The sequence below is a fragment of the Pseudomassariella vexata genome (genome assembly GCF_002105095.1).
Source record: "Pseudomassariella vexata strain CBS 129021 chromosome Unknown BCR38scaffold_10, whole genome shotgun sequence".
NCBI lineage: Eukaryota > Fungi > Ascomycota > Sordariomycetes > Amphisphaeriales > Pseudomassariaceae > Pseudomassariella > Pseudomassariella vexata.
In genome coordinates, this window is record NW_024467965.1 from 1,592,340 (window position 1) to 1,602,768 (window position 10,429).

At 48.0% G+C, this 10,429-nt stretch overlaps 6 protein-coding genes and 1 non-coding gene across 7 annotated transcripts; all 7 read right to left on the minus strand.

Moving 5' to 3' along the window:
* Positions 1–1,704: 1,704 nt before the first annotated feature.
* Positions 1,705–2,686, minus strand: BCR38DRAFT_440750 (uncharacterized protein). Its single transcript, XM_040860728.1, has 5 exons — positions 2,423–2,686; positions 2,285–2,368; positions 2,145–2,228; positions 2,020–2,088; positions 1,705–1,955 (listed from the first exon to the last, which is right to left on the minus strand). Exons 1-4 carry the CDS (start codon positions 2,616–2,618, stop codon positions 2,021–2,023), a joined length of 432 nt encoding a protein of 143 aa, XP_040713709.1. The 5' UTR covers positions 2,619–2,686; the 3' UTR covers positions 1,705–1,955; position 2,020.
* A 173-nt stretch (positions 2,687–2,859) lies between these two features.
* BCR38DRAFT_440752 (uncharacterized protein) lies at positions 2,860–3,142 on the minus strand. Its single transcript, XM_040860729.1, has one exon. The coding sequence runs from the start codon at positions 3,081–3,083 to the stop codon at positions 2,868–2,870; it is 216 nt and encodes a 71-aa protein (XP_040713710.1). The 5' UTR covers positions 3,084–3,142; the 3' UTR covers positions 2,860–2,867.
* Positions 3,143–3,694: 552 nt separating this feature from the next.
* On the minus strand, positions 3,695–3,898 carry BCR38DRAFT_347936 (uncharacterized protein; the record flags this gene model as incomplete). Its single annotated transcript, XM_040856384.1, has 1 exon — positions 3,695–3,898. A coding segment is annotated over one exon (204 nt), but the record flags the coding sequence as incomplete, so codon positions are not given.
* Positions 3,899–4,056: 158 nt separating this feature from the next.
* Positions 4,057–4,242, minus strand: BCR38DRAFT_295366 (uncharacterized protein; the record flags this gene model as incomplete). The annotated part of the gene is made up of 1 exon (XM_040854490.1): positions 4,057–4,242. A coding segment is annotated over one exon (186 nt), but the record flags the coding sequence as incomplete, so codon positions are not given.
* A 2,961-nt stretch (positions 4,243–7,203) lies between these two features.
* On the minus strand, positions 7,204–7,571 carry BCR38DRAFT_37705 (uncharacterized protein). The gene has a single exon (XM_040857360.1). The coding sequence runs from the start codon at positions 7,481–7,483 to the stop codon at positions 7,271–7,273; it is 213 nt and encodes a 70-aa protein (XP_040713713.1). The 5' UTR covers positions 7,484–7,571; the 3' UTR covers positions 7,204–7,270.
* On the minus strand, positions 7,205–7,307 carry BCR38DRAFT_t245. Its single transcript has one exon. It is a non-coding gene; the product is annotated as a tRNA-Thr (tRNA).
* Positions 7,572–7,735: 164 nt separating the features above from the next.
* Positions 7,736–8,823, minus strand: BCR38DRAFT_487381 (uncharacterized protein; the record flags this gene model as incomplete). The annotated part of the gene is made up of 2 exons (XM_040864150.1): positions 7,736–8,437; positions 8,497–8,823. 2 exons carry the CDS (start codon positions 8,821–8,823, stop codon positions 7,736–7,738), a joined length of 1,029 nt encoding a protein of 342 aa, XP_040713714.1.
* Positions 8,824–10,429: the final 1,606 nt, after the last annotated feature.

The following is a 10,429-nucleotide window of genomic DNA, read 5'->3' on the forward strand; positions in this document are numbered from 1 at the left end:
ACTCGGGAGTCTTTTGTCCGAACCACCCCTCCGGCGCCCCACCGGTGTCCTGCGTTCAGTGTCCTGACAACTTCGAATTTAGACTAGCAGAGACGTGGGAGCAAACGCATTTTTCATCCTAACTACTTGTCCTTATTGGTCAACAAGAGGGGATACGTCAGGTTCTTGGTAGGTCTGATGCCTAGCCTTCTTTCAAGCCCACCAGGAAACGTTCCTAGCATTCTCCAAGGAAGACCTGGGGCCAGACCTCATAACACAGCTGCCCGGGGAGTAGAGAACTTTGGGAGTATGGGTCTGTCGACGGATTGTCGGTTGTCGGTTGTGAGAAAGTCAAGGCTTGGGATTTGACTCAATGTCCACAAAGACGGTGAAGTTTAGGACGGAGAAACCACAGGAGTGCAATTAAAGAGGACGAGTGTATTTATCTCGTCACAAGCAGATGATCTTCAAATGATGCGAAAGAAGTCGCACTAGAATTGGGATGCTATGAAACCCGCGGTTCACTGGGCGGATATTAGTCTGACCGAGTCAACGTGCATAGTTTGAAGGAGGACCTTATGATTAGAATCGATGCTGCATTTAAGGATTCCAAAATATATACGGGACTACTAGAATATTCACAGCGGGATTGGAAATAAACTACATGCCGAATATCACCTATAGAGCTCGAGACATATGTTTAGTATAAACCTGGATTCACCTGATAGCCTCGGCGCTGCTCCCTCTACCAACGTAATTGCGACATACATGATTTAGTTATTCATGAAATAGGAACTCTACGTACAGTCTTAGTTAACTTCAATCTTTCTTTCGATTAGCTGTTTTGTGTCTAGCTAAGAAGAATTTTTGTATAGCAGCTCCCTATTTATTCCTACAATAAGAAAGCCTATATGATAACCACTTTACTTGTTGCTGTGGGCAAGCGTGGCCTCAGGTGTGGAGGGGTACAAGGCAGATAAGCACGGATTGTAGTATTTCGGGACCCCGCGGGCCAATTCGGGATTGGCCCTCGTGTAACTTCATAGTACTCATACATCCCCAATACTAGGTATCAGATAATAGGTCTTGAACTCATTGCGTTATAGTACGTTGAAATTTTGGTCTTTGTGTACCGCTGGTGGGTGGGTTGACGTATACGACCGTTTGGGATAGGTTGAGCCTTGCTATACATTAAATCACTAGTGCTGATGACAGTAGCTGTTCCGTCGAATCCCAGTATCATGGAATATGGCAGTCTTTTTAAAGCTACTCCGTCGAGATTGGACCGCATAGCGACAATCATTATGTGATCAAGTGAGCAAGAATGCATCAACACAAGTTGAATCCAAAGTACTGATCTGACTGATTGGCGGGGACAAAATCCCCTTTGTTTCCCCGCAGAGAAGTCTCGGTTCTAACGTGCCCAATCGTCTAGTTGTAGAAGAGTATTCAGATCGCTGCCGCCTGTCATCAACATATTTCAAATAGCATTCAAAGAGGTTTCTACTGGTTCCTTTGTCCCTTGGGCCGCTGTATAATAAGTAAGGGCACTGGATTGTATATATTCTCCCAAATGAGCAGCTATGACATTGCACTATTTCTGTACACATATCAGTTCTGAATATTAAAATATGGTCAATACATAAATTTAAGAGATAAACGCAATTTTCACAGATCTGAAAACGCAGAAAAGAATATTTGTTTGGCTTGATACCGCCAGAAGGATGCGTCCTTAGGGTTTGACTGTCGTGGCTAAGAGTGTGTGGAGAATTCAATATGTATTCTCGTAGCCTACAATTTAAATGCTATGTACAATGATACTGCCTCCAATAATGGACCAGCACCCCAGAGAAACATAAATAAGTTCATAAACGTCTTTTCCTCATTCATAGGCCGCACGATTCCGTGGCAGACCGTATGCAGTACTGGCGGTCGATGCCGCACATTCTTTCACTGCCCCCAAATCCTCAGATTGCCTACTCGTTTTAATTAGCATCATTTAAACACCATCAAATCAACATTGTAGGAGAGCAGACATACTTTAAAGCTTCTTGGTAAGGCAAAGACCGCCGACACACCACTCGCAGGACTCAGCGCAAGCTTGGGTCTCTGTTCGACCGCGTTAGTATGGCTATCAAAATCTTGAGACATTTCTGGTCGCCTACCAGCACGGAGCGTCAGAACGTCCTTCTTGGTCAGGCAAAGACCGCCGACACACCACTCGCAGGACTCAGCGCAAGCTTGGGTCTCTGTCCGACCACGTCAGTATAAGTATCAAAGTCTAACGACAGTTCTGGTAGCTCACCTGCGCGAGGCATCATAACATCCTTCTTGGTGAGGCAAATGCCACCGACACACCACTCGCAAGACGCAGAGCAAGCTTCGGTCTCTGCTCAAGCGCATCAGCATCTGTCAAAGTCTCGAGACAATTCTGGCAGCTCACCTGCACGGGGCACTGAAGCAGACAGTACACCAGCATTGGCCGCAGCCATAGGGTTTCCAAGAACCAAAAGGGGTGCCACGGCGGCAACGAGTATTGAGATGAACTTCATGTTGCTGGTTGTGATTTGAAGAGTGACTGGGAATTCGAAGAGTGCCTGGATGATTTGAAAAATTGGTTGAAATCTAGACACGAACATGAAGCATTTATAGTACTGTGAACACCCTGTTTACTTGGCAATGGGGTCTTTCCATAGTAACCTGGAATACTATGGAGTACGCCCGAAGTCGGAAGTCGAGTGGACTAATGTGTAAGCCAAGCATAGGGATCGACAAAAACGGCTCTATAGCCCGACCGTCGCATTTCGAGTGTAACGTGTCATCCTAGTATTCAATGGATCATGTACCAATGCCTAAATTGCAGTGATCTGGGGGTGTCCAGTCAAACTTCAGTCGCTTAGTTGATCTCGACTATATTTCTGGCAAGAAGATGCAAGTAGCGCTCCGTCTTCGCCCGAGCGTTTCTCCTCATTCGCTCTCCACATGGCAAACATGTGGGCTTTCCACCATCGCCGATTGAAGAAAATATACCGTTTGCGCATGTGATGGGCATGATAGACCTTGTTGACCTGCAAGAGGGGTGCAAACTTGCGCTCACAGGCCATGATATCTCGCCAGCTCCACGGCGTGTCGATATCCAGATATGGTCAAGTTTTTGGACGAGGTTGCATGCCGGCAATGGCTATGCGCCCTTGAAGCTCTGGTGTCAAAGTGCACATGTCGACAGATTCCTCATCGCTCGTGCCCACGACCAACATGACTCCTTTGGCTCTATTCTCACCACATGTTCATCCGACAGCAACCCACCAGCATAGGTAGCACCTATTTCGCCAGATGAGTGGCCCACCACTGCATCGAGCTTGACGTCAGCCGCGCGCAGAACATCCACCAGGATAATCTGCACAGCGGTGCAGAGCAATTGGGATATAGCGGCTGCACTGCCACGCGAGGAACCATTCATCAGCTTGTTGAGAAGTGACCACTCGGGCTGATCTTCTTCAGGCAGCTTTCCGAGCCGCAACTGCAGAGTACAAATCTTTGTCTGAAGTGAGAAATGCGAGTGCCGGAAGTCTAATCTGCAGGCCAGACTGCTCATATCCGAGTTGGGGTTGGCAATAACGTAGTCGTAAGCAGCCAAGGTGTTTGCAAGTGAGCGCTGCGACTTGGCCGTAAAGGGGAGTGATAGAACGCTTTGTTCTTTTTCGGAACACTCGTTTTATTTCTTGGGTGAAGATGACGATTCGTAAAAACCCGGCATGGCGTATATTCGTACCTTCGGCCCCAAAGCTGTTGATGCTGGCACGTCGTTCTTGAAGAGCATGTTAGGAGGCGCCATGCCAGCCTGCAAGGATAGATATGCCTTCAACAGCCCCGCAAGCCCTGCGGTGCCCTCAGTTTTCCCCACGACCATCTTGATCGATCACACGTATATATTTGAGTCGTTCTCTAATTCATGCTTTCCTCCAAATACAGATGGGAAGAAATCTGAGCTGACTGCATCGGCTTCCAGCGTATCAACCGTTGGCGTACCTGTGTCGTGGGCTTCGAACTACTGAGGGCAGTGTTCTTTTCGTCAAATATCCCACGGGTCCGGCCATCATGGTTTACACCAGTTTCACGGATTCTGCATTCAATACGGTCCCTGTCTTGCAACGCCGAGCTCAGCGTGCCGAGAACCTTCGAGGCCACAACACCACCACAGGCATAGCCATCTGCCTCTGCATCCCACATATGGCTGCCGCCTATAGGAAGCAGCAATGCAACATCAGAGATTAGCCAACTAATTTCGGTGGCATGGTTGGAGAGTCCTGAGCTTGGTCTTAGGAGCATAAACCCTTGAAAAACATTGTTTCAGCGAACTCAAGCTTCAAAGACAGATCAGAAAGGAAGGAAATGACCTCGGAAGCTTCATACTAGCCAGCTTGCTCTCTCCAATACCAGTTTCGGGACCATGGGACAAATTTTACTACTTCATTACTATGTAAGATGTCCTTGAAAATATACTCTGATTTGATTTACATCGGACGCATAGAACGGCGTTGCAGCCTGTACTAAGTTAATTAATATATGTGGGGGTCGTTGTACTACTATCATATCATCCGCGAAGTTCGTCTCTGGCAGTGGCATTTGTGGTGTTGCTCACAATATTGCCATGTCGGTCGTGGGTCGAGTGCTCCAGAGCATGAGCTGAGGTGGGTTTCAACGTTCTCCTTATGATCATCGTCTGCGATTTGGTGCCCCTGCAAGAACGCGAAAACTTTTCGCACTCGTTTTCGGCCTTATCACATTGGGAACAGCCTGGGTCCCTTTTCTGGTGGCCTTGTTCTCGAACGCATACGTGACGTTAGGTTATCTGTTGGCCTTTCAAGGCTACTACTACACCAAAAAGTGCCAGCTTGTCTGTACATATGGTCATCTACCATGCGATATGGGCCAATATGGCCTCCACCCATCGTACCATTCAATTCTGCCTGTGGGGCAGGCATCGTTCACTTCTAACTATATAATGCCCTTCTGGCCATTGTTCAATCCCCGGAGGACTCTTCAGAGATCATCAAAACTCAATGCAAGATCATTGCCTCACAGCCCAATAAATATTTTCTACATCAACCTTCCCGCCGGCGGTGTATCTTTGGTCTTACTGGTCGCGTTCCTGAATGTTGACTGCAACAAGGAGAAATAATGTGGGGATCAGTTGACGAGGATCGAGGATGGATGGCATAAGCCTAGCGAAGAATACGAGACCTTAGTCAAACGTATTTTTGTCATTAGAACTAATAATGAAGTTGCGTTGTTGCTCACTGAGATCGATCTCTTGAAAATGGGGTTGCATTCAGTGGTGGTCATGCGGTTAGTAAGTTTCGAAGGGGCCCCATAGGCACAAGGGTACCCGTGGGTTCACCTAAATAGGTAAAGATCCTCTGTTGTCGGATACGATCACGCGTCGCGATGTAATTAGGTTAGGCGATTAAAGCAATTCGAAAGATGCAATGTCAGCTACAAATTATTACTATTAGGTCACAGTCCTAGCCTATTGCTAAGCAATACACTGCTAGTTAGAGTAAGCCTTAGAGGCCGTCTGCTTCTCCTAGCCCTTTGTAATCGGCACTAAACTGTTATTCTCGCTAAGGTGCATCTGGAAAACCTAGTCCGATGTTGCGCGAGGATTCTTAGGATCTCTGTAATTTCTAACGGAGTGGCAACTAGACTGAGTAAGGTGATGCTCGTAGACTGGCTCATAATAGTATCTTCTATCAAGCTTCACCCGATGCACTCCTGTAAAATGTTCTCTTACTCCCGAACGGTAAGGAGTAGGCCGTAAAGATCTGGAGGCAGAATGACGTAGGAACCGAGTGCGGTAATGGCGAGCCTATAGTGATGGACCGATTCTACGGGTATTTACTCGGTATCCGACAAAGGAGGAGCTTTATCTAATTAGGTACCCACACGGCTACCCCCAGATGGGAAGGTACGGCCAAGTGCAGGGCCAAACACCTACAGAACCCCGCATCAAGCCATCAGATAGAAAAAGAAAAAAAAACATCTTTTCTTTTGTCTTCGTATAAATCTCCCCCGTCCCTATGGGACCCCCGTTTTGAGGGACAAGGATAACAATCTTGTGTGGATCTTCACCTACATGCCAGCGTTCAAGAATTTCGTCATCGCCACCTTGTACCCGAATTTCTCTCCAGTCGAGGAAGCCCTCGCTTACAAGGATGGATCGGCTTTGCCAGAGATGATGAACATAGTTGAGATGATCAATATAAGTGAAATGGCCTTCAAGTATAACATTCTAGCACAGCACAAGTAAGGAGCCCTTCAACAATTTGCAATTTCTCCCTGCTGTCCGGTCCATTCTCAGTGATATCTGGTTCACGATTTCATGAAGCTTGACGAAAACATCCGAGCTTCACAATCAGCTCGTGGAGGACCTCAAGGTCATTGCTCCAGATGGCGACTTCATCACAAAATGCTGTCCCAGCCTTTTCTGGAGCTGCGTGGGAAACGCGCAGTAGAAACTAGTAAGTCTCAAGGGATTGCCATGCCATTGTTCCTTTTGCAGACTGAAAATAAAAAATAATATTAAATACGCCGTAGGTGTTAACCCTCGGTACCTCTACAAGTACTCCCTTAAGGGGCTATAGATGATATAGCGGGCCCTTAAGCCGCGTCGGGCGGTTATACAGGTAAACTTGTAGCCAAACGACTACTAAACCTCCTGTCCCTCCCTAAGTCTGTGCTACAACCCCTGCCTGAACTACCGATAAGCGTGGTAATGTGGCACTTAAATTCGTCCTCAGGGGTGGGATGCTGCTGATGTGCAGAAGATGCTCGACTATTTTTTTTGTCGCGACAAGTCGTAGTATCTGCTAATTGGGGTTCTCGTCGAGCGTATACATCTCAACCATACGCTCAAGTGGATAGACCGTAACGTGGTCTAGACGCTCGCAAGAATCGCGGCGAGGGGGCGTGCTGCGCGCCTTCTATCGTGAGGGGACGGGTTCGCCGACGAGCGTTATCGGATAGGCGAGGTCCGATAAGGGGTCGGATTAACGATTCGAATTCTGGACCGGCTGTCGAGTTATATTCCGCCGACGTAGTGCTTGACGGTCGACTGGCTAGGATGCTCGTAATCCTAAACTGCACCAATCTCCCTATTATCGCTAGGTAGGCGAAGTCAACAAGGTGGGCAGCGCGCCGTAAGGGTTGACTAAACCCCCTTGTGTGTCAGCTGCGGGATTCGAACCCGCGACTCGTCACCAACCCAAGTGGGCGAGGCTCAAATCGGGACTTATCTACCAGCGAAGTGACCAACTACACCAGCCGACAGACTGAAAATATATTCACTTGCTCCGTTCAAGTGAAGCATAGAATGGGAAGCGTACGACGGCGTTCTATTGTTGGCAGTTCTTATTATGAAAATACCTGAGCAGGAGGCTGTAGCATACCCTAAAGTAGCGGCGTGGGTTGAGGCCTTTGAGTATGCTACATCGATTGATGGCATGCTGGACTGGGTCTACCTGAAGTATGTGGACAAATGCCAGAACCCTTTGGCAAGCTATGGAGAAGACAGCGTGCAACGGATCATGGACATGGCAGCAAAGGTTTGCTATATAGGGACCGAACCTTGGATAAAGCCCAAGAATACTGTTGAATACAAATGATTATACGAATTTAGTCTAGTTCTAGTGAATTATCCCTTGGGTTTATGTCTCTTAGCACATAAGAATTCGTGTCTTCAGGCAAAGCAAATTGGCTATCGCTCACCTGTACCAGCTCTTCGACTGAACAGAGATGTCAGAGTTTTCTTCCGAACCATACCAACAGTTTGCTTTTTCTCCAGGTCCTGCGCATAGCTATGATGTCTCTGCGACGTCCACCGCAGCCACAAAGCAGCAAATAGGAACACCAGAATGGTCAACGGGATGATGATCCACCACATGACGCGGAAAAGTGGTGTCGGAACATTGTCTACGAACAACTGGCTGCCCAAGATGCTCGCAACGGCTGTCGCCGGCAGGAAAAGCATGGTGATACCCGCAATGACCTTCATAGAGTTGGAATCCTGCGCCATGACCTTGGAGTCGTTGATCATGATCATAGAATCGTTCTGAGTAACCAGGTTAAATGACAGGGCGATGATGTTGTCGATTCTTCGCTGGAGGCTGCCGAGCCGCATCTGTGTTGACTGGACGAGACTCTTGCGGTATTCGAGGCTCTCGCGAACCTGTTGGCGAGCCTGCAGCTTGGCAGCGTCACTACTTGACCCCTGTTGTGATTGCATGTGTCGCTCGTCATGCATCCCAAGCCGAGCGATAATGCTGTCTACCAACAGCAGCTGTGCTGCGATGGCTTCATGGAGGTGAATTGTGTGCTTTGAAATATTGTGGAGATCAGCGAACGGCATCGTTTTGTTGAGGTGATGATCATCTCTTGAATTTGCGTAGGTGAGGATTTTCTGATTATTTCGAGTCAATCAACTGTTGTTTCTTGCGGAGACCGTCGTTTGGGACTTACATGCTCGAGTGGACCAAATACATCAGCCATGTTCCAGATGTTCTGATCCACCTCATGGAACAAGCCCATGAGGATGACATCGAAAAGTGCCAGGGGTTCAAGAGAGGCCATTTCCCAGGCATAGCTGGCGATGAACCTTTCGAGGGCCTTCTCAACCTGCTCCCTTGCTCCAAAGCAGATAAGTGTGGTATCCGCATTTGGCGCCGACCGTCGGAGAAAGAAGCCAGATCGGATGTAGCTGAAATCGGCTTGTGGTAGAGGAGCGCCGTTGGCTTGACCCGTCGACAGTGAAGTGGACGGGTGGATGATGAACAATCTTAGGCCCATTGTCACCTTCCTGGAGGCTGATGTTTTTAGAGAGGAAGTGAAACCAAGCACAATAACCATTTGAGTCCGTCTGGGATCCGAAACTGTGGCTGACAGATATTTCCCGTTCGTTGGCAAAGGCATCTGGAATCGCGAAAGTATGGAAAATACTGAGCAGACATGGAGCCATATCAGGCTCGGCCAAGTCCAGCGGTGCAAACCTGGGATTTTGGGTCAGTCACAGGATTGGGAATCCGAAGTGAATATGGAATTTCTCACACAATCCGCAGTTGACATGGTCTGCTAGCGAAGTCGATGTTTTCAATACTTTCCCATTTACCATTTGCGACATCTGCTGAGGTTTCAGCAACGATACGAATATTGTTAGAAACTTCGGAAGACGTACCCACAGCCTTCTCCCACACCATCATGCGGGGCAATAAGCTTGGTCTGCCATATTCGTTGGAGCTATCCCTGCTGGCGGCTCGTTGAAATGCCTCGTAGGGCTGTTGACTGCTAAGCCAAGACATCACTCTACACGCTGAAGCGGAGAGGAAGTTCAATAGAGACGGATGAAACAATCTTAGAATGGGAAAAGATCTATCTCGAGAGATTTCGAGTCAGGCGATAACCTATCAAATGCTGACTAGTGTTGCAAGGTTAGTCAAGTGTGTAGTACTAGGATCGTGGAAAAGCCCGATTCCTATGCTATAAATAGAACTTTGAGTGGTTATACCAGAGTTAGTCACCCCCACAACATCTTCGGCAACGTCGTCGCCTCCAGAATTACGGCAAAGGCTCCTTCCGCAACAGCTTTGCCGCCCACCACAGCCCCGATTATGTATATACTCCTTGTTAGGCAACCTTTGTGAGCTTTGCCAAGATCACCAAGGTTACCACATGACTTAGCCCTTTGGGGACTAAGTCCAACTTTCGTGCTCGATAACATTAGCATTAGATAGAATGACATGCTTTTACAACTTCACAAATATTCGACCACCATTGCGTGTAACACTCCTATAATAGATTTCTTCTTAATAAATGACTACCATGTGACCCATCTGTGGCCCCTACGGCGTTATAGGCCTCTAGGACGCGAACAGAACGCTCCTACTAGCATTATTGCTAGTCAAGGCCTGCACCGCCCATCAGACCACAGGTGCCCCATGCGGGCCAAGCTTTCGTCAATTATACCTTCCTATTCGAGTATAGCAAAGGGGAAATAGATGCTCATAATACTAATCCCGCAAGGCTGGCATACATATGGTAGTCGAGCGAGGAGATCTATGGCGGCGCAGTAGATCGGTGATCAATCGTATCAACGCTCGTAGCATGCTTTGCTCTCCAACTTGTTCAACCAAGGCTTGGACAAAAATGTACGTTGCATTTCGCAGGGCTCCATCCGCCTCAATTACGACAATTCGTGGTCTAGATACCTAAAAGTGCACTTTTCGTCAGCGTTGGCTGCATATGCTACGGTCAATGTCGCACAATCACACAACGGGCTGACCAATGAGACCCGGCGGAACCTGGCCCCCAAGTTCCACGACATCGCAAACATAGCCGGGGATAAAGGTCATATATGTTTTGAGGTTGTTATTTAACAGAGGACTGGTGGCACACAGTC

What these genes read in the sequence shown, in the direction of transcription:
- BCR38DRAFT_440752 (XM_040860729.1), bottom strand. Translation starts at nt 3,083, where the DNA reads ATGGCCTGTGAGCGCAAGTTTGCACCCCTCTTGCAGGTCAACAAGGTC.
- BCR38DRAFT_37705 (XM_040857360.1), bottom strand. Translation starts at nt 7,483, where the DNA reads ATGCCATCAATCGATGTAGCATACTCAAAGGCCTCAACCCACGCCGCT.
- BCR38DRAFT_440750 (XM_040860728.1), bottom strand. Translation starts at nt 2,618, where the DNA reads ATGTTCGTGTCTAGATTTCAACCAATTTTTCAAATCATCCAGGCACTC. An exon ending in TGTTATGATGCCTCGCGCAG is followed by an intron (nt 2,229 to 2,284) that starts GTGAGCTACCAG and finishes GTGGTCGGACAG; the next exon opens with AGACCCAAGCTTGCGCTGAG. An exon ending in CGTTCTGACGCTCCGTGCTG is followed by an intron (nt 2,089 to 2,144) that starts GTAGGCGACCAG and finishes GCGGTCGAACAG; the next exon opens with AGACCCAAGCTTGCGCTGAG.